The 24,578-nt window shown below is 36.4% G+C and overlaps 1 protein-coding gene across 4 annotated transcripts in view; it reads right to left on the bottom strand.

Moving 5' to 3' along the window:
* Positions 1 to 24,578, bottom strand: part of NETO1 (neuropilin and tolloid like 1) — a 166,807-nt gene that overhangs the window by 30,793 nt on the left and 111,436 nt on the right. The window contains exons 9-11 of one of the 4 annotated variants that reach the window (XM_002713649.5): positions 20,851 to 21,409; positions 19,842 to 19,916; positions 11,560 to 18,976 (exon numbers count right to left, since the gene is read on the bottom strand). In XM_002713649.5, the coding sequence (XP_002713695.3) occupies positions 19,856 to 19,916; positions 20,851 to 21,409 (620 nt within the window). In that variant the 3' untranslated portion in view covers positions 11,560 to 18,976; positions 19,842 to 19,855. Of the gene's footprint in view, positions 1 to 11,559; positions 18,977 to 19,841; positions 19,917 to 20,850; positions 21,410 to 24,578 lie in introns of those variants that run through there. The other 3 variants (XM_051851104.2, XM_051851105.2, XM_051851106.2) reach the window with 3 other exon arrangements.

Raw genomic sequence — 24,578 nt, 5'->3', positions numbered from 1 at the left:
TCTATCTATTTATCTATCTATCTATCTATACTTCTGAAGTGGTGCCATATTCCTGGTACATAAAAATGAAAAGGATTTTTACTTCCCCCTAAAAATCTGTTAATCTAGTAGGGAATACAGATATAACACCAAATATTTTAATTATTTTATTTACCTTGAAGTAGGCTTCTAACTCCACATGAGAGAGTTAAGATTGTATTTTATCCCCTCCTCCTATTCAGTCATTGAATAATGAATTGCATCTAGAAAGAGTGCATCAGAAGCAATGCTACAAAATAAGGTAATTATTCCTATTTAATTATTTCTGCTTAAGGAAACTTGGCAGGTGTACACTAAGGATTGAGTTCATCTTTGTTAAGGACTCATCAAGAATGGAGAGTGCATGACTCTCCAAAGACACACACAGCAGGTGCATGGGTATATGACAGGCACATATGTGCAAGCAGGTTTCTCAGAGCCAACCTCCTCACTCTTCTCTGTAGACTCAAATAGCTCTGCAGAGTTTCCTAGGGCATCTTAAAAATGGCAGCATCTTTCAGGCACCTGCCATGGGTGGGAACATAAGGCTGAGACCATTGATACAAACCTCTGTATCCTTGCCTTTCCCAGTTTTCTGAAGCTAGACAAGCCCTTGATTCCTGGAAATGCATGCAATGCCTTGGAATGTACAATGCCTTTAATTTTTATGACTGCAAACTGACAAACACATCATACGTCCATCTTCCCTCACTCATACAATAACATTAGCTCCCTCATTGTTCTCACTGGCTTCACTTTCTCCTATGTGGTCCATTCTTAGCAGGGCAGAGGGAGAAGAGCAGCCAAAGCAAAACTGTGTGGTGACAATGCTACTGAAGTCCTCCAGTGTCTCCCCATTCCAGTTAGAATGAAAACTGTTTGCTAAGCGATGCTTGATTTTTCCTATCTGACTCAACGCATCTGCTGCACCCTTTTTCTCCTGACACAGCTACTCTGTTTCAAGCACAGATTTTTCTGAAACACAGGAAACATTTCCCCTTTGCTGGAAATCTATTCCCTCTTATTGATACTCCTCACTATTTTACTGTGTTAATATTGTTGTTCAAAAGTCACATCATCAGAGAAATTGGCGCTGTTGCTTCTGCCCCAAAGCAATCACATATCTCAGCATTCTCTATTCCTTCTAGTTTTGGTCAAGACATAAATTTAGTATGACATTTTATTGTTATTGTTGTCATTTATTTGTTCTTTGTTCTGTTCCTTTCAATTGGGCTGCATGACTCAGAACAGCACTTTTTTTTTCTGTTTTGTGATGAAAGCAGCTCCATGCACATCGTATTCACACAATAAATGTTTATTAATGAGTTGTTGTGCCTCATGATGTTTGCATAAATTAGCAATACTCATAATACCCATAAAGAGAAACCCAAGAATACATTCCAGCCTCAAACTTCATGAAATCACCCAAAAAAGCCCAAGTAAACATCTTGATAAATCAATAACGTAGTTTTCTCAAATTAGACACAAGAACCCAAATAGCTTACATAAGACCAATAACTCAAAGGATTCAGGAGATACGAGATGCAGAAGCACTCATGAGGAAGTCTGGTATTGCAAACATTCCACTCCATGTTCTTTGCTGCTATATTAGGGCCAGGTGGGCACTGAGAGCACTGGAGTTCTCTAGCTGATGTATGTGAGACAACACTTCCACAGAAGGAGATATTTTGTGGATGACATATTGTCATTTGCACTCAGATAACCACAGGCTGACAATGGAATTTTTAGTCCTCTTGTACCATAAATCCATGAATTGTAAATTTACTTCTCTTAAGTAATCTAGACAGATCAGGCATATCATTCTAACATCATTCTATAGCTAAAGTTTCTTTATTACTTTTCTTTAGTAATTATTATCAGGAATTCTAAGAGCCCGTTTCCAAGGAGAAATCACAGGGTGTTTATTTTGCTCCTGGTGTCTTCTCTCTCTGGGCTTGCTGGGGAAGGAAGGATGGGTTTCAGGTCAGTGCCCAGCACTTCTAGTCCTGATTTTAAAATAAAGAAGGAGTAATTGATGTGGGCATTTGGAGAAGCAGCTAAGATCCTGATTGGGGCATATTGGAACACATAAGTTGAAGGCTCAGATCCACTTTTTTTTTTTTTTTTTTGACAGGTAGAGTCAGATAGTGAGAGAGAGAGAGGCAGAGAGAAAGGTCTTCCTTCCATTGGTTCACCCCCAAAATGGCCGCTACAGCTGGCACACTGCGCGGATCCTAAGTCAGGAGCCAGGTGCTTCTCCTGGTCTCCCATGTGGGTGCAGGGCCCAAGCACTTGGGCCATCCTCCCACGGAAGGGCCTGCCTTCCTGGGCCACAGCAGAGAGCTGGACTGGAAGAGGAGCAACCAGGTGCTGAATGTGGTGCCCCAACTGGGACTAGAACCCGGGGTGCCGGCGCCACAGGTGGAGGATTAGCCAAGTGAGCCGCAGCTTTGGCCTAATCTCCACTTCTGATTCTAGCTTTCTGCTGATGTGTATCCTAGGAGGCAGCAGATGACGGCTCAAGTAGTTGGGTCCCTGTCACCATGTGGAAGACCTAGATTAATCTCCCTGTTCCTGGCTTTGGCTTGGCTTAGCCCTGGATGTTGTGGGCATTTGGTGAGTTAACCAGCAGATGGGTGATCTCTCTCTTCCTGCCATTTAAATAAATTTTAAAAAATGAAAAAATAAATTAATGAGATGTACTCAATGTGAAGCAGTATGATGTATGGCTGAAACTGTAGATTGTGTAGTTCTACTTCCAAGGTTCAAACATAAGCCTTAGAAGCTGCTAGTTTGTGATCTGGGTTATTTCACTACTTTGGATCTCATTTTCTCACTTGTAAAGCAGGGCAGATAGAACTGCTTCCTAAGATTTCCTTGAGAATTAGCTGTATTAATACTTGTAAAGTACTTAGAACTGTGTTTTACAATAAGTGAACATTCAATAATGACTGCTTACTGTTAAAGCTTCAACATATGGGTGGGGAGGGTGTCTGGCTTAATGATTAGGATGCCTGCATACCACATTAGAGTGCCTGGACTCAAACTGCGGCTCCATTCTGGGTTACAGCTTCTTGCTAATGTACCCTGGTGGCTCAGGTGCTTGGATCACTGCAACTCTGATGGGGTACCTGGACCGAATTTCAATTCCTGGCTTCAGTTAGCCTCTTCGCAGCAGTTGTAGAATTTGGGGAATGAGCAAGTGGACAGATCTCCCTGTCACCTTCTTTATCTGCCCCCCCTCGCCCGCCCTTCTACATCAAATAAATAGGTAAAAATTTTTAAAATAAACCAGGGCTCACTGTTTTTCTAGCTATCTGTCCTTTAAGATCCAAACCAAATCTCTTTTTGTGTCTTCAGAATTAGCTATATTTGACAGATTTACTAGGAAAATGGAAATTCATAGATATTAATGCTCTGTAAGAATCCCAATTTGAGAAATGTCAAGGATATTTTTGTTTGAAATGTTTCATCCTAACAAGCTATGGCTTCATCTGATTAAGATAGAAAAATGAATCTTTCCCCTGCATAATCACAAGCAGCAGGGATCAGAATTTAAACAGTGCACAGATTCTGTAAAGAGTCAAAATCATCTGATCCTCATACCAGCCACATCTGGTTGTCTCTCTCTTTAAGATAAATGTTTGCTGATAGTTGATTTTGAATAGATCAGAATTCTTATCACAAGGTGATTAGATTTAGAGTCATTTCCTGTGAGAAATTGAGGTTATATATTTTTAACTTTGCAAGCTCTGTTGCTGATTAGTTAGAATTTAGGTTATTAACCTTCCTAGGAAATCTCTCAAAGTTCTGCCCAGACCAGGACAGATTCTCTAGAATTTCCTTGATGACATTAGCGGGCCTACATTGGACAACTTTTTTTGAAAGGTTGTTTATTTGTAGCAATACAGTAAAATTTAGGAGTACACAAGAGCTGATAGGTTCCACATACAGGAAGTAAGAAGTTTTCTGCAGTTAAGTTTATATCATATCAATCATTTCAATATAGATAATCTGAACCTGTGAAATCCCTATGCAAATTTAGGATAACCCACCCCATTGAAACAGAAGGTCTGTTCACTATGAACACATATTATAGCCACATACAATTTAATATCACATGCTATACAACTGATCATCATAAACACTACTTTCTAGTGGTAAATCTAACCAGGCAAAGCCATCTTCAACAAAGCAAAAGCACTTTAATGAAGAATTTAAAACCACTTAGGATGTAGCAGGAGTCTCAGACAGAGAAGAGAGACACCAAGGCTCTTAACAGGAAAACAGCATTTGTTCTTGCTAAAAGTACTACAGGATTGTACCCAGAGTCTGGAACCCGAACAAGGCAGGGGGCTGTCATCTACACCCGGCACTAACAACTTTTAGTTTTCTAATACATATTCATTTATACAACTTTTGATTATAAATCGTAGAGTTACAGCACTACTTACACAACCATCACACAAAGCCACACCTGTGAGCCCCCAAATTGCTGCAGCTGGCCTAGCTGGACTAGTTGCAATCACGTTATTTCTCAGAAAGCTGCCTCTATTCCCCATTCCCCAAATGCCCCTGCCTCTCTAAGGTTTCTGTCTTTAGACATTTTTTAACCTAAGGGAAGGTGATCCCTGCCACAAGGAAGGATAAAGCAAATATTCCAATGAAAATTTGTCACAATGCTTCAATCAGAACACATACTGCATGCCAGTAGAGAGATTTTGATTATGAAGTGCATTCTACAGGATAAAGGGCTCACAAAAACAAAAAGGGAACACGGAGATACAAACACAAGAAGCCAGAAAAGGCACTAATATCCTTTTGGAAACAAGACAAAAATGGAGGGCGGGGTTCAGGATCTAGAAGTTTGGAAAGATCAGCCTGCAGAATGAGGTCCCAGAACCCTGAGGAATGGCACCCCAGAAGGAGCGTGTGCCCTGAGGTGGCTATAGAATGCTTGGGAGCAAAGATGCTGGAGGCTGTGGCTGTGTCACAATCCTGGGTCTTGGGCTATGCTGACAGGGTTAGGAAGCAAATTAAACAGCCAGTCCTTTAGGTTCCCATCTGCCTTTCAGTCTTCCCCGCCAGGCTCAGAATGAAGATCCCAACAGGGCCAAGTGTGGGGCCACAGCCCTGCCAAGTCAGAGCACAGCAGACAACATTTAGATGTGATCAGTCTCTGAAAATTGATCTTCATACACAAATGATTAAAGTATAATCAGCTTATCAAGTCTCTAATTTGCTAAAGTTTCAATATAACTGGAAGAAAAACTTTATGATAGAAAAGGAGTAAAAAGAGACAGCGTTTTCTCCCAAGCACATTAACATTCTGTAGATTATGGTTAACATAAAGTTTATCTTTGCAGAAAGTTGGGCAAAAGCACTGGATGAAAAGGTTCTCATTGGATGTATCTCAGCAATGGCATCTACTATGAAGTGCTGTGTTTTAAAGAAGGATGTATTTTAAATGCATTTTATTTCTAAAGGTAGTATTGTGAGAAGATAATGGTCTAGACTGTCCTCTGGTTTCTAAACATACCAAATTGATATTATCATTACATTTAAATGCTATTCTAAGGGATTTTTTTTTGCTTTAAAAGTTCTGTGTCATGTAGTTCAATGAAATTTCATTTGCAATCACAATGTGCTAATTGTATTCTATTATAAATGAGAAAATATACATTTACAGATGTATTAGTGTGTATACACAAACTCAGAGTATTATCATTTTTAAAATTTATTTATTTCAAAGGCAGAATTACACACACACACACACACACACACACACAGAATCTTCCATCCATTGGTTCACTCACCAAATGGCCAAGATGGCCAGAGCTGGGAGCTGGGCTGATCTGAAGCCAGTCTCTTCTGAGTTTCCCATGCGGGTGCGGAGGCCCAAGTGTCCGGGCATGTTCCACTGCTTTCCTAGGCACATTAGCAGGGAGCTGGGTTGGAGGTGGAGCAGCCAGAACTCATATCTGTACCCATATGGATGTTGGTGCTGCAGGCAGTGGCTTTACTCACTACACCACAGTTCTGGTAATGAGTATTTAACATTTTTACTGAAATATAATTTACAAGCAGTAAAATGCAGTTCATTCTTTGGTGCAGTTCAGTGAGGTTCTAATACAAAATTTATTTATTTATTTATTTATTTATTTATTTATTTGAGGGGCAGAGAGACAAGAAAGAAAGGAAGGGGAGAAAGGGAGTGAAGGAAGGAGACAGAGTCAAACCTATTGGTTCACTTCCCAAAGGCCAAAGTGGGGAGCCTGGAGTTTCATGCAGGTCTTCCTATGGGTAGCAGGAGCCCAGTTTTGAGCCATCACCTGCTGCTTCCCAGCGTCCATAATACCAGGCAGCTGGAATTGAGAGCAGGGCTGGTTATGGAACCAGCACACACCATGGATACAGGATGTGGGCATTCCAACTCACAGTATAGCCACTAGTTTAAACACTTCCAGTTCAGTGAGTTTGGACAGATTGTAAAATTATGTAACCAAAACCACAATGAAGTCCTACAAGAGGGTCAACACTCAACCCCCTCCCCATCTCCCTTATTTTCTTTGAGACTGTGAGCCACTGACAACAGTCATCTTGTCCATGAAATCATCACAGTGATGAAACTTTTCAACGTAGGTTTATAGATGCTATTATTTTTATTAAAATATGTACATACTTCAGTAAAACTATTGGGCCTCAAGTTTTTAATGTGGACATAAATTTATCTCAGGCTTAACTTTTTATCTTAGGCTTAATTATTCTGTAATAGTTTTGAAAACTTGCAAGTTTCCATAAATTATCAATGTCATCTAAATTTATTGCTATAAATCATTCTATTCTTTTTATTTTAATTAGCTGGAAGAAGACTCTGATAGTGGTGCACACTATATTCCAGAGAGCAGTATCTGAAGAAAAAGTTACAAAGAGGTATAGTCAGAAAGCAAGCCATTGGCATTATCAACACATTGTCTGATATGACTTCTAATGTTTGTTGTTTATGTTGTCTTTCTTTATAACTTCAGCAGTCTTACTAGGAATTTATCTATTATACTACTATTTAAAAATAAACCACTTTCAGTTTGTCTGCTAATTAATCGACTTGCAGTCTAATTTTATCATTTCACCATTTCACTGAGCTTTTCTTTTCTTCCTCTTTTTTCAGTTTTTTTCTAAAAAATAATTTGAAAGGCAGAGTGACAGAGGAGAGAGTAGGAGAGGCAGAAGTCTTCCATTTACTGGTTCACTCTCCCGAGTGGTCACAATGGCTGGAGCCAAGCCAGGCTGAAGCCAGAAGTGCAGAACTCCAGGCGGGTCTCCCACATGGATGGCACTTGGGGCATCATCCACTGCTTTTCCTGGTGCATGAGCAGGGAGCTGGATCTGAAGAAGAGCAGCTGACTGGATCTGGTTCTCTAATATGGGATGATGGTGACACAAGAAGCCATTTTTTGAGATAGAATCTTAGATGATTAATGTAAAACTCTATTATTAATGTAATCATTTAAAGTCAGAAGTTTTCCTCTAAGGTACAAATTTCTAAGCTTTACAATTTTAATTTTCATTGAGTTTTTAACTAATTCAGTTTGAACAATGGCTACTTCCTTTTTAATTTCTTCCTTGATCCATGTTCCTTAAAAATTAACGTGGATATCCTTTTTTCAATACTTACAATGTTTTTTAGATATATCATGTTGTTGACGTAAAATCTTATCCCCTAATGATTGGAAAATACAGTTTGTAGAAGTTCAGGCTTTTAAAATATTTTAAAGAGCAACATATGATCCATACACTGGTGAATAAATATTTCGTGTGCACTTGAACAGAATGGTGCACCTTGCTCTGTGAGTAACAGCTGAGCCGAATCAACGAACAGATGCTCATCTTTACTGATTGCTTTTGTTTAGTTGTTTTATCTCTGCAGAGAAGATGGATAGAAAGCTCCAACTGTGGGTGTGGATTTTTCCATTTCTCCAGTTCTGTTATTTTGTTTTATGGTTTTTAAAGTGTAAATATTTTATACATTTTGAATCTTCCTTATTTCTGATGCTATTTCTTACTTTAGTCTACTTGTTCTGATAGTTATTTGTCCATCACCTCTTCCTTAAGCCTACTTGTACAAAGTGTTTTTTCAGCCTCATTATCAATGTCAGCCCTGCAACTTGTCCCTGATAGAAAATGAACCACTTGATCTTTCTTTTCCTAAAAAACAAAAACAAAAACAAAAAAATCCTAAATCTGATGACAGATAGCTTTTAAAGAATTAAAGAATTCAGTCCTTTTATTGATTGGATTAGTTTTGAATCTACCATATTGCTAGTTGTGATCTCTTTATCCAATTTGTTTCATTGGTTCTGTGCACCTCCTTCCCTTTCTTCACACAGATTGTTTGAATCATTTTAATATTCACTTTGATTTCCTGTATTGGATTTTCATCTGCATATTTTTAAAGATATTGTTCTAAGAATTACAACATACATCATTATTTCACTATAATATTTTAAAAATGTTTATTTATTTGAAAGGCAGAGTTACAGACAGAGAAAGGGAAAGACATAGATATTTTCCAACCACTGTTTCACTCCCCAAATGGTTGCAATGGCTGGAGGTGGGCTGATCTGAAGCCAGGAGCCAGGAGCTTCTTCCCAGTCTCCCAAGTGGGTGTGGGGCCCCAAACATTTAGGTCATCTTCCACTGCTTTCCCAGACCATTAGCGGGGAGCTGTATCAGAAGTGGTGCAGCTGGTACTCTAACTGGCACCACAGATAGAGGCTTAACCTACTACCACGGCACCAGTCCCTATGATAATCTTTTTAGAGCTAACTCTGTACCACTTTGTGGAAAATGTACTAACTTTAGAAGAAGAAATTTTGGGTAAACTTTTGCTCTCCTTTGGGCTACTGTTACAGCATATATTTATATAAAATGATAGAAATATGGAAACTATTTGGATCAATGTTTATGATGAAGGTTTCTTTCGCGCCTATATTTGCTAATACTCAGTTTGCTCTGGGCAATGAAGGTAGACTTTGAAAAAATGAAGAATAAATTTATACTGCAAGAAGAAGTAGGAGTAAGGGTGTGCATGTGTGTGTGTGATGTATGCACATTCATGTGTATGTGTAAATTAATTTTGTTCCTGCTTTTGAATGTCATCTGATTTTCAACTTATATTGGGAGATTTTGTGCTCATTGATGGAGAAGGCTAGGAAAGAGGCTGTCTTGAACTTATCTCATTTGTGTTCAGTACTAAAGTGAGACATATCTACGTTTCAAAGGAACTTTGTTCACCACAACTTGATCATTTTAGCCAAACATTATCACAATAGAGAATGTCTCTTCTAAAGACATTTGAAAACTTGCATTCTGAAAGAGCTTTGCTCTTACTTTGAATACTTCAAAGTATGTCCGGCCATGTTACTCACAAGTAAGTCACAGTGACCAGGAAGTGCATGCATCTGTCATGGACCCGTTAGCTGAGCATTCCTTGTGAGGAGCAGCCTGTATTCAAAACCACAGATCCAGAGACAATATTTCTTCTTTATTTCCTTCTGTATATAGGCATATCAATAGTAGACTCAGCATGGGAACCCAAATAATACGTATTTATTGAGAATTATGCTGATGACTATGTAGTTAAAACAGCAGTAAGGAAAACGTTGTACCATAAATGTTGTCCTTGGAGAGGACAGCAGTAGCAAAGTTTACTCCTCCCCACCCAAGCAGTCAAACATTAGCCCGACAAAATGCTACTGCTGTGGACTGTTGACAGAGTCAAGAACATGATAAAATCATCACACTTTGTGGATATAAAAAAACTGGCAAAGCCTTTCAAACTGAAACAAAAACCCAAGGCGCCTGTTATTTTAAACGACTGAAAGAAATGAAAGTTATGTAAGGAATAAAAGGATGGAGGGAAGCAAGGTGTGGAGCAAGAAAGTGAGGAAGAAACCGGTTGAGAGAAAGTGAGGTTTTGTTCTTCTCAAGAGCTTGAATATTGTTATTATATTCTACATGGAGCAAAGCCAGTTGCCAAGCAGGTGGCTGGAATTCACAATCCAGTTGAAAATACAGAAAAGCAATGGCTAGTGTTTTTGTTTTTAAAAAACATCTGAACTCACAAGCAATTTATATACTTAATGGTTTGATTTTTGTTCTACGTCCACTAATCCAGAAATTTTTTCCCTTGCTGCTTCATTCACCCTGCATTCTATCTTGTGCTTTCTTAAAGCCAAAGAGAGCAGATACTGTATTTTGCACATATTTTAGTCTTTTTACTTTGTTAAGATGAAGTAGCAACAACTTTAATTGTCCCAAGGTGTGCCTTGCCTTTACACCTTGGAATTTAGGTCCTGCAAAGATCTTGTACGTTTGTATTGATGGATTGGACCATCCTGGATTTCCTCTTCCTTCCCTGATTGTCAAGGGACTGTTAATGGCATTTATAAAAATATGTTCATGTAAGGAATTGAATGCAGAGTGCTAGGTTTCTATATTAAATACAACTATGATACTTGTAGGCACAATTTCTTAAAATATTACCTATACATTTTAAAATAACTAATAGAAAATAATAAGTAATGAATACACAAGTAAATTTGAAATTTCCTGAAACAACACTGTCAAGTGAGTAGAGAATAAAAATACACGACGAAATTGCAATTGTTCTTTGAAGAGTAAATGTAAATGATGAGGTTGAAAATAGTAATTTTTAATTTTATATTGCAGTCCCCTGGGCTACCGGAGTTTTCATCCATGAACCAGATTGATCTGGACGAGTGATACAATGAGTAATGCATTGTGCACCTGTTTGTAAAACTGCTGAGAAGAATTCTCACAAACTTTTATAATTTTGTAATTATAATTTTCTCTTTTTATGCTTTGAACAACCCACTGGCTAAGAAATCATTGGGTTTCATTATAAGAAGAAATAATGACACATAACCATGCTAATTTGGAATTCTGGTATAACATCCTACCTTATAGAGCAGCTCAAATTGAGGATATTTTAAGGAAATCTTACTGCATAATTATTAAATACCAAGGAGGAAAATGCTAAAAAGGGAAATGACCATGAATAGTAGAGCCTCTTTTCAGTAGTTAAATGAATAATTAGGTTGTGCATTACACACAGACTTCTATTCAATTAGTATTATCAATTCAATTGTATTATATACTATAATCACAAATATTTACAATAATTATGGTTTGATTTTTCACAACTTGATAAATAATACAACTACACTGAGTTTGAGAGCAAAAAGAGTTATTGCAATAGGTATGAAGCATATTACAAAAATAAAAATTTGGAAAACAACTTAAATGATCTTATTTTTGGAAATGCATATGTTGTGGTTTGTAGTAAAATATAATAAGAAAATAATACACTTAAAGTTTTATAAATAGGTTTCTCTATTTTCTAACAACAATTTAAAGTATTGATTTATAGTTTTCAGAAATGATTATCTAAAATGTATCCATAAGAAAAACTGAAAATATGTTTTTGTATGGATGTAGATAATTTGGAAACCAAAAACTGAAAATATGTCTTTGTATGAATGGAAATAATTTGGAAACCAAAGTATTCCAGATTTAACTAATAATTAAGATTATGTTGAATAAATATATTTTCATAACTTATACCTAAATTTTAGCTACATAACCTCCAGGAAAATAGTGTCAAGTTTCCTCACTGTTGTAACCTGTGCAAGCAAAAATTTAGATTGCTTTGTATTGAAAAAGTGTATGAAGAGAAAAAAAGAGTTAAAATGACATCTGAAATTATTAGCAATTATAGCCACTACTTCTGTCATTAACATTTATAGAAGTATTGATCTACTCCGTAAGAACAAATGATAGTTTACAAATGGATAATATGGATTTAACACATTGAATTTGATTTTGAAAATAAACATTCAGATTTTATTTCTTTTCAAGGTATTCTTTCACCCAACAAAATATGAAAGTACTTATCACCAACTAGAGGGTTGCCAATGGAAAAATAAATCATTTTAAATAACACGTAAATTTGCTTCCAAAACAGTATCCCATATAAATATAAGCTAGGTACCAGGACAGATCTTCTGTGATGAACAAAGGCACTTCATTATTTAAACATCATTTTCTCACTCAGACGCTCACTCAACAGCAACATAAGGACAATGGCAGTGATGCACTTCACAATTATTTTGAAGGATGGCTGAATGGGCCAACCCACATGCCTGTCTTCAAATACTAACATTCCAGAAGTTGGCAATTCTTGAGTGCCCGTTAATGATGGCATGCTGCTGTCAATGCCTCCCTTCAAGCATCCTCATCCTCATTTAGGTCGTCTGAGGCATGGGAGGAGCTGGCAGGCAATGCCTGATGCTCACTCCGTCACACCTAACTCACCCTTATACGTCTTCCATTTGGTCCTGTCTTAATAAGCCTGCACAGATGCCAGCTGATTCATGTCTTTGAAAGCTGGCATCTTTTCCTAAGTTTCCAAAGCCAGATTACAGAGACAGACATTGTTTTTCTCAGGAGCACCCTCTTCACAGGTACATGGAAGAGTGATAATTAAGAATCATTTTTATTTAACACATTGGAGTAAAATTAGTAACACTGGAATGTGAATACTACAGTCCCATTGCAGTCACTGCTTGCAGGTTGCTTATGCACAGCATCTCCAGTTTCTGTAGCAACCTTTTTCACTAGGTGTGGCCTTCTCCATTTTACAGGTGAAGGTCAAAGAGGGGTCAAACAACTTTCTCAGGAGCACACATGAAGTAGGAAGTGAAAGTAAACTTTGGGAGTTGGACCCACTGGAAGTCTATTTTCACTGCACTACACCACATTTTTATCTCATACTTATAGCTGTGAATTAGCTCTTACTGACAGGGTTATCTGTTTGCTTTCTTACATACGAGTAAGCTATTATGTGAATTGATGTCAAACAACTGTGATTCAAAGGGTTTCCTTTCCAGCGTTCCCATTTCTGTGTTGATTGAGCTTCTAGAAGGGGTACATCTCAGTCCTGGCATTCAGTGCTGTCCACTGAGGATGAGCTGTAGTTCAGGAGATGGGAGGAGATGGCATTCCAGCAAGGAAGGAATCATTGAGCTGTGAAAATCATACATTGCATACAGTAGAAGTCGGAAGTTATTCTTCATTGCTGCTCTTTACAAATGATACATTTACTCCATGCCAATTATCAAGTGAAGTTTGCACATGATTTAAGGTAAATTGTTTATTTTTATATAATGCAATATATGATATAAAAATATCTTCCAGTGCATGGTCATTTGGTGTTCACACACTGAAAGATGGAGAGGAGGTGTCATCATACACATTTTTACAGATGAGGAAACACAAAACTATGGGATTACAGTTCCTAGGTATCAATTTATTTTAGTCAGATGTTTTGTGTTTAATACTGATGGGGTTATACTGCACATTGGTAAAGACCTCTGGCTGATTCTGCAGCTAGTCAACTTGGTTTCAAAGTTCAACCCACTGCTCCCTTTTGTGTGATTTTAGAAGTTACTAAAGTCCTCTCTGGTTTCCTCGTCTGCACAATAAATAACAACATCAATAAATGTTATTATTCATAGGTAGCTAGGATGACCAAGGAAAAGATTACATGTAAAACACTCACAATGAGTTTTGAATGTAGTGCTCAATGTTTGTTAGTCAATAAACTATAGTAGAAAATGGATTAAAAAACAAGACATATTCCTAGGCATCTAACAGTCCACCAGTTATTCTTCCTAATGCTTGTCTTTGTATTACTTTTATTTTTCTCCATTCCACTATCATTCAATTTAGAATACACACATCTATTAGAGGATTCTACTACAAGTATTCTTTTTAAACTACACTTTGCTAAGAAAATAAAAATATCCACCTTTGAAAACACGTAAACTCTTTGGATAGCATTCCATGCACTCAGTGATCATAATATAAACTCCAACTCTTCTGTAGTTCCACTTCTCCTCCTGTCTACTTCCTTGGTTCAGCCAACTCAGAGGAACTCTGAAGACTATACCTGCTCTAATTACTCCAGGTGGACATTTCTTCATTAATTGTTATTTGACAATGATGCCCATCCTTCAAACCCTGCAGGGAAGGTCAACTATTCACAATGCTTCTCTTGGTCCTCTTCAGATAATTTATCCCTAAATCTCTAACTTCTCGATTATGTACTCCATCCATGTTGCATATTCTTGACAATTTAGTAAGTTTTATCTTACATGGGAGATCATAAAGTTGGCATGCAGTATTGCATATACTGCTTTTCCAGACGATCACCATGGCAAATGATTTCAGACTTATCTATCCTTATGCAGCTCTACTAAGAGTCACACCTAAAAAACTCAATGATTGTGTTCCCTACTAGATTGCCTTCTTTACTGTCATTCCTAAAAGACTTGAAGTTCAGTACATAGATTGTACAGGCTCAGAAAAGTCTGCTATACTGAGAGCTAGCTTAGCTCATGGGAGAGAAAATAGAGTACAAATTTTATAAAGAAATATTTTAAGTAATTTGTACATTATGTTTTTGTTCACTGTTAAATATTGTGTCAGTTATATGTGACTATGAAGAGAGGGTACAAAAATATTTCAAAGAATAAACCACCATTAAGGAGCCTCCACATGTGGAGAGACGGTGGAAGGCGGGTGCAAAGGGCACATGCACCACACTATTATTAGGGAAAAGAAGGAGCAGATCAGCTGTGAACAACTTACTGCTTCAGAAACGAGGACCTTCTGGAAGGAACCCAAGAAAATGACAGAGTATGGAGCAAGTTGGGTCTGCTTGCCCTTCCTCTGAAGAATCCAAGGGCTTCTATACTAGGAGATACGGAACTGGTGGGTCTAGGGTGTGTCTGACATCTGTCATCTATACCAGTTATTTTTATTAACTGATTTATTTGAATGACAATTTAGATAAAGAAATTGTGTTCAATTTAAAAAAATTTATTAATAAATGAATTGAGGTAATTCTAAATTCACACATATCCTCACATTTATTGAACAGGGGTACATCTCTAGCTACTGATACAATAGAGTCTTGTTTCACTACTTTATTTAAACCTTAAGAGATGGATGGGGCATAATACTTAAATATGTAATAAACTAGAATTAAGTTTTTAAAATTTCTTTTACTTAATTAACAACTTCTTGGCCAGGTTCTTTGTGTTAGACTACAAAGTATAGGAATGCCAGATGCGGCAGAGAAACCAGCTCACTTCAGGACATGCTGTTAGACAAACCCAAACTCAGTGTTTGAATTTTAACTGTTCATGATTCAGGGAATGTTAAGTTTCTTTGATTGATTTAGCTTCTCTCTAGAGTTGGAATCTGACGTGACTCATTCTTATAACTGAAATACTCATGAAAACTTCATGATAAGTTATTATTTTTTTTCTTTTACTGCCAAATCTTCAATAAATTGTTTGCCTTTAATAAAGATAATAGAAATCAGGATCATATTTTGCCATTTACTATGGTATTTTGAGGTTGAAGCAAACATATTCATGGGGTTTTTTAGAAGCCATAAAATTTGAGGAACACAAATTCCTAAAGGAAAAACAGAACAAGCTGATATGGTGGCTCTAGTGAGTATCCAGGTAATGTCAAAGACCTAACTTTATTAATGATTGATAATCACAGCCAAAGAGTCAGTTAGGTTATCTGAAAGTTTTTTGGAACAAAAAATAATGTGAAGCAGAAAAAGTAATACATCCATAATGTGGATTATTTTCCTTTAAAATTTCAAAGACATTGCTCTCCACATTTGTCTAGAGCCACATTTTAATTATCAAAAGAATTCAAAGTTAATTATGGAAAATATATATCATATAAATCTGTTTGTCAATGTGATGCATAGATTGGTGTGAGTATGAAAACAGATATAAAAAGCCATATTTCCAAACCAGCACACCAACCCTGTATTAGGAAAGTAAATAGACCTGGCAGAAGCATGAAGCTTAGTTCAGGGTTTTCTAGGAGTTGTTAATACTTAGATACATCACCAAGTTTCTGAAAAGTGAACTCAAACATAGAGAAGTAAAATGGAAAAAATATCTATCAAATTGAGTGGGATAAAAAACTATTATAAATATCTTATTGAACTAATAAAGCACTTGTATTTGTACTATTTTGAATTCACTTTAATGAAAAATTAAGTAATTTTAAAAATAACTTGAACATTTTGCAGTATATCATTCTTTACCTACACGTGTCATTTCTTTCTGACTGTGGGTCAAATGTTGGTATTCAGGGCACAAGGTCTGATGGACCTGGACACTAAATAGAGTTTTCATATCTCGATAGCTTTCAATTCTGGCTTTCGTACAGGCACCTCCAGGGGCCTCCAAAGAATATATCTCAACTCTGCTGGAGTCCAGTAGCCCACAATCTCGTGCCTAGAGGTCACTTCCATGGGCCACAGGAGGCTTCTGAGATGCTGCCTCCCCATCATCATTTTCTTCCTCACCAGTGAATCACTGAAAATATGTTGCTAAATAGTTTCAGAAATCATTGTGTGAAATGGTTTTTGCTTTCCTATGAAGTTGTTGTGCAATATATATCTTGTAGCAAAAAATAATGTGAAGCAGAAAAAGTAATACATCCATAATGTGGATTATTTTCCTTTAAAATTTCAAAGACATTGCTCTCCAAATTTGTTTAGAGCCACATTTTAATTATTATATTATATATATTACATATATATGTATATATAGGCTTTCCATCCTTGTCACACACTTAATTTCATTTTGTGTTTCTCAAAAAAGTTTGCATTAGTGGATTTCTGGTGCAAATATCTGTAAAGCAGAGGGTCATCAGATCAATGGCATCAGGGATGCCATCAGCTCACTGAGTGAGGTGGTGAAGATAGATGTCTTGTGGCCCACTACAGGACACATGAATGCTAAATCATTGCTTAGCTGATTTTCCTGTCTTAACGGCTCTGATAAATAAAAAGTTGCACGTGTCTTTCATACTGCTTGAGATTATTAGTTAAAAGTGAAAGGGATCCTATGAAGATTTCTAAAGAGAGAAAGCAACATGTTATATGGCTAATCACTTCCAAAAATAATCTTCAGGGTACGGATTTCGAGCCAAATAGTATAAAAGTAAGCAACTAATAAGTAAATAAGCCAAGCCAAATTAAAAAGGCTAAATTTTATCCCAAGTACAGTAGCATAATAATGAAAAATAATCTTTATTTGTCATCATTCATACATTTTTTTCTATTCACCAATTAATCAAATTCATGGAAATGATTTTTATAGGTGAAATTTTAAAGTATACAGTATTCAGAAGTGCTTTGATAACTCTTTGACTTATCTATTATAAAATTATTATACTTTCTATTTTCCATTTTTAAAACACATATGAAACTGAATTGCTGATGGAAATATATGACAGTAATTTGGTTTGCAAAGTTGGCTTGAGTTGCAAGGTCCAAATCGTGGTAGAAGATACTGCTTTGCTACTTGGAGGACAGAACTGTTTGAAGCTATGTAATTCAATATTTTTGACAATGCTGGTAAGCAGATTTAAAGTAGTTCTGGCACCTAAAATTTATGTGCAAGAATACACATTAAATGATTTAAAAAATATCCACTCACTAAATCAACCTTTATGGGGTATGTGTATACAATTCAACAGCAGTTTACTGTAATACGATTTTATTATATTTGTATGAAACACATCATCATCACTAAGCTTTCAGGTATCATAGTCTGTCTGAGTATCAGAATAATTCATAATGGTATAATTTAGGTCATAAAAGGATTTGTTATTTTAAAGAATTTATAAAAGACTTTAATAATCTAAAAGGAGGAAATATTCCATAAAATTTTAGAAATCAAGTATTTGGGGAAGTAAACCTCACTACTAGAGGACACTGTATTCCCTAAACTGTGGAAATCATGGATAGAAAGTGTGCACTTGAGTAAGTCAGTTTTGTACCACTCTAGTAGAAGAAAACATTTCTCTTAACTCAAGTTAGGAAATATTATACATTTTATATATCTTTATATAAAAAGTTACAAGTAGCAAGCATAAGACACAAAGAAACAGAAGAGTAACAGCAGTATTTGAGAATGCATGCTTTTTACAATGTGTCTAATAAAAAGGATATTTTCCCAACTCAAATATCCAGTACGGACATGCAGGGTATTTTCTCAAACTGTCAATTCAGTCATATTGCTAAGTGCTTAAAATCAAAAACATTTCTATAGTAGGGTATGAATGGCAAATACCTGATTTCAAAAACTACTTCTGAAATTCGGTATCTTCCTTGATAGAAAACAAAAAGGAAATTTGGAGAATATAGGAAAGACCAAAAAATGAGATTTTTTTTCTTATTGCAATCTAGTAAGTTTACTCATTACTTTTTGCTGCATTTAATCATAATATAACAATAGATGTGTATAGTCCATAAAACCTCTAGCTGGTGTTTCCATGGTCCACATTTTCACTTTTCACTGTAGTATGTTCAAAATCACTCAGGAACGCACTATTCTCAAGCAGTCTATATAATGAAAACAATGTACATACAACACAGGTTCATCCAAAGTTATGTGTTTTTTTTTTTTTTTCACATTTCACACAATGTACAATTATATAACAAAGACATGGAACAACATAAAAACAAAAGTGAAACCGACAGTAAAAATAAAGTTGGGATAGTCTTAATCAGGAACTAATTTCTTCTTCAAGTTTCCAGTAAATCTCAAAATGTATTTAAAAACTAAGGAGCACTTGGTGGCCAGCAACCAAATTACGAAATGAACATGTCACTGTGCAGCGGGGATGTCTTGCCGAAGGAATAACAAATGTCTGTAATTCTTAAGTTTGGATAAAGGCAGTGGAATGAATTTAGAAATATGTCCACTTTTCACAATTCACTATAGAATTTTCTTTTCACAGTCCCCATGTTTGTATAAATAGTTCTTCTCTGAAAATAAAACACAGATAAAACATTTTCTCCCAATGGAAAAATGCATACAAATACACCAGTTTATCAAGGTAATATAGAGCACAGAAATGCATTCACCTAATTCAATAATGGTTGATAGACTTGAAGAGTTTTGAAGAGATAGCTGTCAAGCAAATTGAACTGGAGACAAATTAAGCTAATCTATAAATAGACTTACAGGTGCAAAAGGTAAAGCCATTGTGATACCCAATGACAAAATGGATGCACACATAGACAACTGCTAATGATGGGACTGTTTTACCTTATCAAGCATTCAAATTTTATACTATAAAGTTTGACATGACATGCTGCATTTGATTTTGATGACTTACACTACTTATCCATGCAAAAATAAAAGGGCATCAATTGTGTCAGCATGACCAAATACTTAGTGTTTGAGTAGAGTGCTGCCAAATTATATCAGTAATCATCAATTTTACATACTGATTTCAGTTATATTGAGACTGAATATTCTATTTCTTATTTTTGACAATCTTGTGTTTTTCCCCCAGGATTTGTTTGAAGAGAGTTTGTTTAATTTAGTATCTTTACCTCAAAACGTGTAAAATTCGGCTTACTAATTTGACATCCGTTTTAATACATTTAAGTGAATTTTTTGATGATAGGACTGCTAACATTTATTTAAAAGACATGTTTTCTAAGAATCATCTCTCCAAAAGCACTGAATCAATTGTATTTCTAGTTATGAAACGATACGGGACACAGATTTCAAGAAATAATGGATAAATACAACATTCCCTAAAACACTACAAGACAATTGCAACAAAACAAAACAAAACAAAATACAGCAAAGTGGGGGAAGGAACCAAGGGCATTTGCTTACCTTGAATTTTCTTTTTAGACCCTAGTTGTGTTGTATTCAGATTCATGTTTGCTTAGAGACCCAATGAGGCAGAACCTGGAATGTTATGGCTATTTCATTCAACAAAGTAATATTTGCACAGAAAATAAACATATGCACACAACTATTTTCTTTAAATGCATTCCTGAAACTCATGAAACTAAGGAAATAGACCAGCATGCAAAACGTATTATATCAACTAAAATTATTTTAGTTTCTGAGAATGCATAATGAATGGAGAAATTATGTAAATTTATGAAAGAAACTAAATGCTAGTACACATGCAAAACAAAGCATAAGTAGACTGGAGCTTGGAATTTGAAATTTTTTTCCTATATTTAAATTTTCTCAAAACTTTTACAAATTTTAGGGAGGAAAATAAATATTTTTACTTATTCTTGCTACATTTATATATAAACATTTTGTTTTATAGCATACCATGCTATCATATGCAATTTCAAATACAAGTATAATGTGATATGTGGAATAAAAGTATTTCCATTGTCATACCAAAAAATAAATACACTGTATTGCAAAATATATTATTTTTGCATAAAATTATTCAACAAGATGGGTTGCCCACCTTGGTAAGGCAATTTTTCCCAAATACAATCATTTCATATTAAAAATATGTAAATATTAATGGGCATGAGATTCATGACCACATAGAAGCAATTTAGCAATACGAATCTATATTATTAATTAAATATCATTAGTTTTGTATAAATAATGATTTGCATACATGTAGAAATAAATGAGATATCTTTGGTCTGTGTGTGCATGTGTGTTCACACGTATCATGCACACAAATTGGATTTAGGAATAGTACGGGTAGCACTGGAAAGGAAAAACGAGAGGGAAAAATTGAGACTGTGGTTTAGATCATTAATTAAAGGGAAACTGAACTATGAAGACAAAATAGAACACAAGATTCTGGAAGCATTCCAGTCCTCAGGTTATAGTTGTCATCAAAAAATCTATTGATACTGACCGCTGGACGGCTTTGTCGTGCCGGGACAGCCTGTGACTCGTGGTGGGCACCTCCTCGATCTCATCGATGTCACAGGCATCTGCAGCATCTTGCGAGTAGTTGTGTTTCATGACAAGGATGTTTCTTCTGCTCATGGGGGGGATGAGGGGTTTGACGGGCTGTGGCGGCATTTCTGTCAGGACGGAAGCATCTCTTGTGCTGAGGTTACTGCGGCTGCCTTTAGTGCTGGACAGTTGTGATCCACAGTGATGGTCGTGAATGCATTTGGAAGATGACCTCCGCAGCTTATGGTAGTTATCAAAGTCTTCTGCCACGTCAGCAAAGTCAGCGGTAGCTCCTGTCCCTCTCAGAGTGCATAACTCATAATGCGGGGGCTCAAACACCTCCTGGAAGACGGTCTGGTCGAAGTCTGACTTCCTTTGCACATACTTTTTACGCGGCTGTTTGATCTGTACAATCACCGAGATGATGATGAGGATGATCACAATGCAGGAAGTCACACCTATCACAGTCCCGCTGGTGTTGGTCAGCTGATCCAGGAGGCTGGTTTTCCTCTTCTCTGCAGATGGACAGAGCCGAAACCACAAAGCAAGCAAGAAACAACCCAGCACACATCAGTAGTGTAGTCAAATATTCACTGCAAACTTTAAATGAAATTAGATGAGAACAGAATTTTTATAGGTTTAAAGTAGCACAACAAAATATTTTAAAACAAGCAAAAAAAATCTCAGTTTTCGCAGGGGATCCATTTTCTAGTTGCTAAAATAGTGTTCCCATTGCCAATGTCCCCTATGCATAATGTATAATCCAATATATAATATATCACACTAAAGATATATTTCTTCAAATGTATTTATTATTAAACATGCATTATGGAATATAATTTTCTAATATCTTTAGCATGAGATTAGAGAATAAACTAGCCATATTATAGACACTAAATTCAATTCTACTCATAATTGTAAGAAAATCTCTAAACTCCACTACTGGAACATGACAAATAAACTATGTAAATAAATATACATGCATATATACATATTTTTTCTGCATCTCTCAATGACAAGGATAAATGAAGCCAATTTAACAATTATACTGTAATACCAGAATGTAATTCAATTCAAATTAATGACAGACACTTTTGGAATGGTAGCATGCGGACCATGTGCACATGTTTCCCCACAACCGGTGAAAATTATTTTAAAAGTCTACCATTTAAGGTCTGATTTAATAAAACTATGGGGACTGCCCCAGTGGTTTGTAGCAAGAGGAGATATGTTTATATAAACAAGTTATCAATTTGCTTAGGGTTCATGACTGTTGAGACTGCTCAGTCTTTATGTGTGCCTTGTAACCTCAGTTCATCCTGATGGAACTCTGCTCAGGGAGGTTATATGAAACAATACATGGGATCCTCTTCATAATTTAAGTCATGGAAAAGAAATTATGCTATCTGAAGAGAAGCAAGAATTAAAAAGAATTAACAGAGTCTTAGAAAAATGTGGCAAATTATCAAGCATACCAAAATGCTATGGGAGTGCAAGACAGACACGAGAGAGAGGGAAAATTCTCTAAACAAAATAGACAAAAAATTCTCTAAACAGGCCGGTGCCATGGCTCACTAGGCTAATCCTCCACTTGCAGCGCTGGCACCCGGGGTTCTAGCCCTGGTTAGGGCACTGGATTCTGTCCCAGTTGCTCCTCTTCCAGTCCAGCTCTTTGTTGTGGCCCGGGAGGGCAGTGGAGGGTGGCCCAACTCCTTGGGCCCTGCACCCGCATGGGAGACCAGGAGGAAGCACCTGGCTCCTGGCTTCGGATCGACGCAGCGCTGGCCGTAGCGGCCATTTGGGGGGTGAACCAACAGAAGGAAGACCTTTCTCTCTGTCTTTCTCTCTCTCACTGTCTAACTCTGCCTGTCAAAAAAAAGATTAAAAAATTCTCTAAACAAAATTCTCCAAACTTCCCAAACCTACCAAACCCAGGAGCATTTCATGTTCAAGTTTAACAAATTCCAAGTAACATAAATGCAAAGAGACACACACTTGGATATATAATATTAAACATGTTTTTTAAAAAAGGAAAAGAGAGAAAAGGCTTAAATAAAAAAGGATAAAGCAACTTATCACACAGAAAGGAGCCCCAATGAGATTAACATCTGATTTGTCATAGGTGGGGGTCAGAAGGCACTGTGATGATATATTCAAAGTAGTGCAACTGAGAACAAAACTAACTGAAAAGAATAAAAACATGTCAAGCAACACTAGCAACCAGAAAAATGACTTTTAAAATTGATCCCAAAGGGCCTGTGCTGTGGCATAGCTGGCTAAGCCTCTACCAGAGGCACTGGCATCCTATATGGGTGCCAGTTCATGTCCTGGCTGCTCCTCTTCTGATACAGCTCCCTGTTAATGGCGTGAGAAAGCAGTAGAAGATGGCCCAAGTGCTTGAGTGCCCACACTTGTGTTGGAGATCTGGAAGAAACTCCTGGCTCTTGGGTTCTGAATGGCCCAGCTCCAGCCATTGTGGCCATTTGGTGAGTGACTCAGGGGATGCAAGACCTCTCTGTCTCTCCCTCTCTGTCTGTAACTCTGCCTCTCAAATAAATAAATAAATAAATCTTTAAAAAAATTTATCTAAATACATTGACAGATTAAAAAAAGTGAAACTATTGCCAATCCAGAAAAAGCTGCCTTAAAAGAAATATTGAAGAAAATTGTTTCAGTTGAAGATGGTTGACTTTAGATAGTAACAAATACATATGAAAAAAATTAAACAAGCAATAAATTAAACAGGAAAGTAAATAAAGCCAACAAATATAATTACGTAAATAATAATGAAAGATAACAATTGCACAATTCTTTTATTTTCTTTACTTGACTTTTTAAAAAGGAATTTGATAAGTATATTTTATTTTTGGAACTACAACTTATAGAAATGTAATATGAAAGGTCTTCAAAAAGTTCACAGAAGATGTGTATTATAAAAAAAAGTTATGTATGGCTTTCAAACATTTTAGGCAACCAAATAAACTTTCACTGTCATCTTCCTGTGAGTTTTTTAAAGTATCTGCATATATTTGGTAGAAACAATGCAAACCAGGTAAGTGGTGGCACAACTGTTATTGGAGTAAGAGGATGATACCAGAGGGTAAAGTAAATCTACAAAACCAAAGACTACAACCAGGACTGCAGGACAAAGTTATCAATACATGCTTGCGCTCTTTTGCTCTCTGAACTTCTTTAAAAGACACTAAATTATATGAAGTGATAATTTATTTTTACTTATTTTTTTTAACATGTAGAGGTAATGTACGAAAACAATAGGAAAAAAGAAAATAGAGCTATGTGGGAATATAATGTTTTATATCTCGCTAGAATTAGGTTAATATAAATCTGAAATATATTCTGAGAAGTTAAGCTATATTTTATAGGTCCTGTGTAATCTAAGAAAGTAATTAAAATAGATTAAAAACCACTAAAAGTGGGGTGGGCGTTAGGAACAGAGGTTCAGACAGTGTCTGGAATGCCTGCATCCCGCATTATAGCTCCTAAGTTCAAAACCCAGCTCTGACTGTGGTTACAGGGCCTTGCAAACACACAGCCCAGGAGGCAGCCCATGATGACTCAAGTACCTGGGTTCCTGTTACCTACAGTGAAACCGGGATTGAGATTGGGCCCAGTGCCTGGATTATTATTGCAGGCATTTAGGCAGTGAACCAAGAGATGGAAGGT

This window comes from Oryctolagus cuniculus, chromosome 10, assembly GCF_964237555.1.
Source record: "Oryctolagus cuniculus chromosome 10, mOryCun1.1, whole genome shotgun sequence".
NCBI classification, from domain to species: domain Eukaryota; kingdom Metazoa; phylum Chordata; class Mammalia; order Lagomorpha; family Leporidae; genus Oryctolagus; species Oryctolagus cuniculus.
Note: the sequence above shows the minus strand (reverse complement) of the source record. Positions and strands in the feature narration are given on the sequence as shown.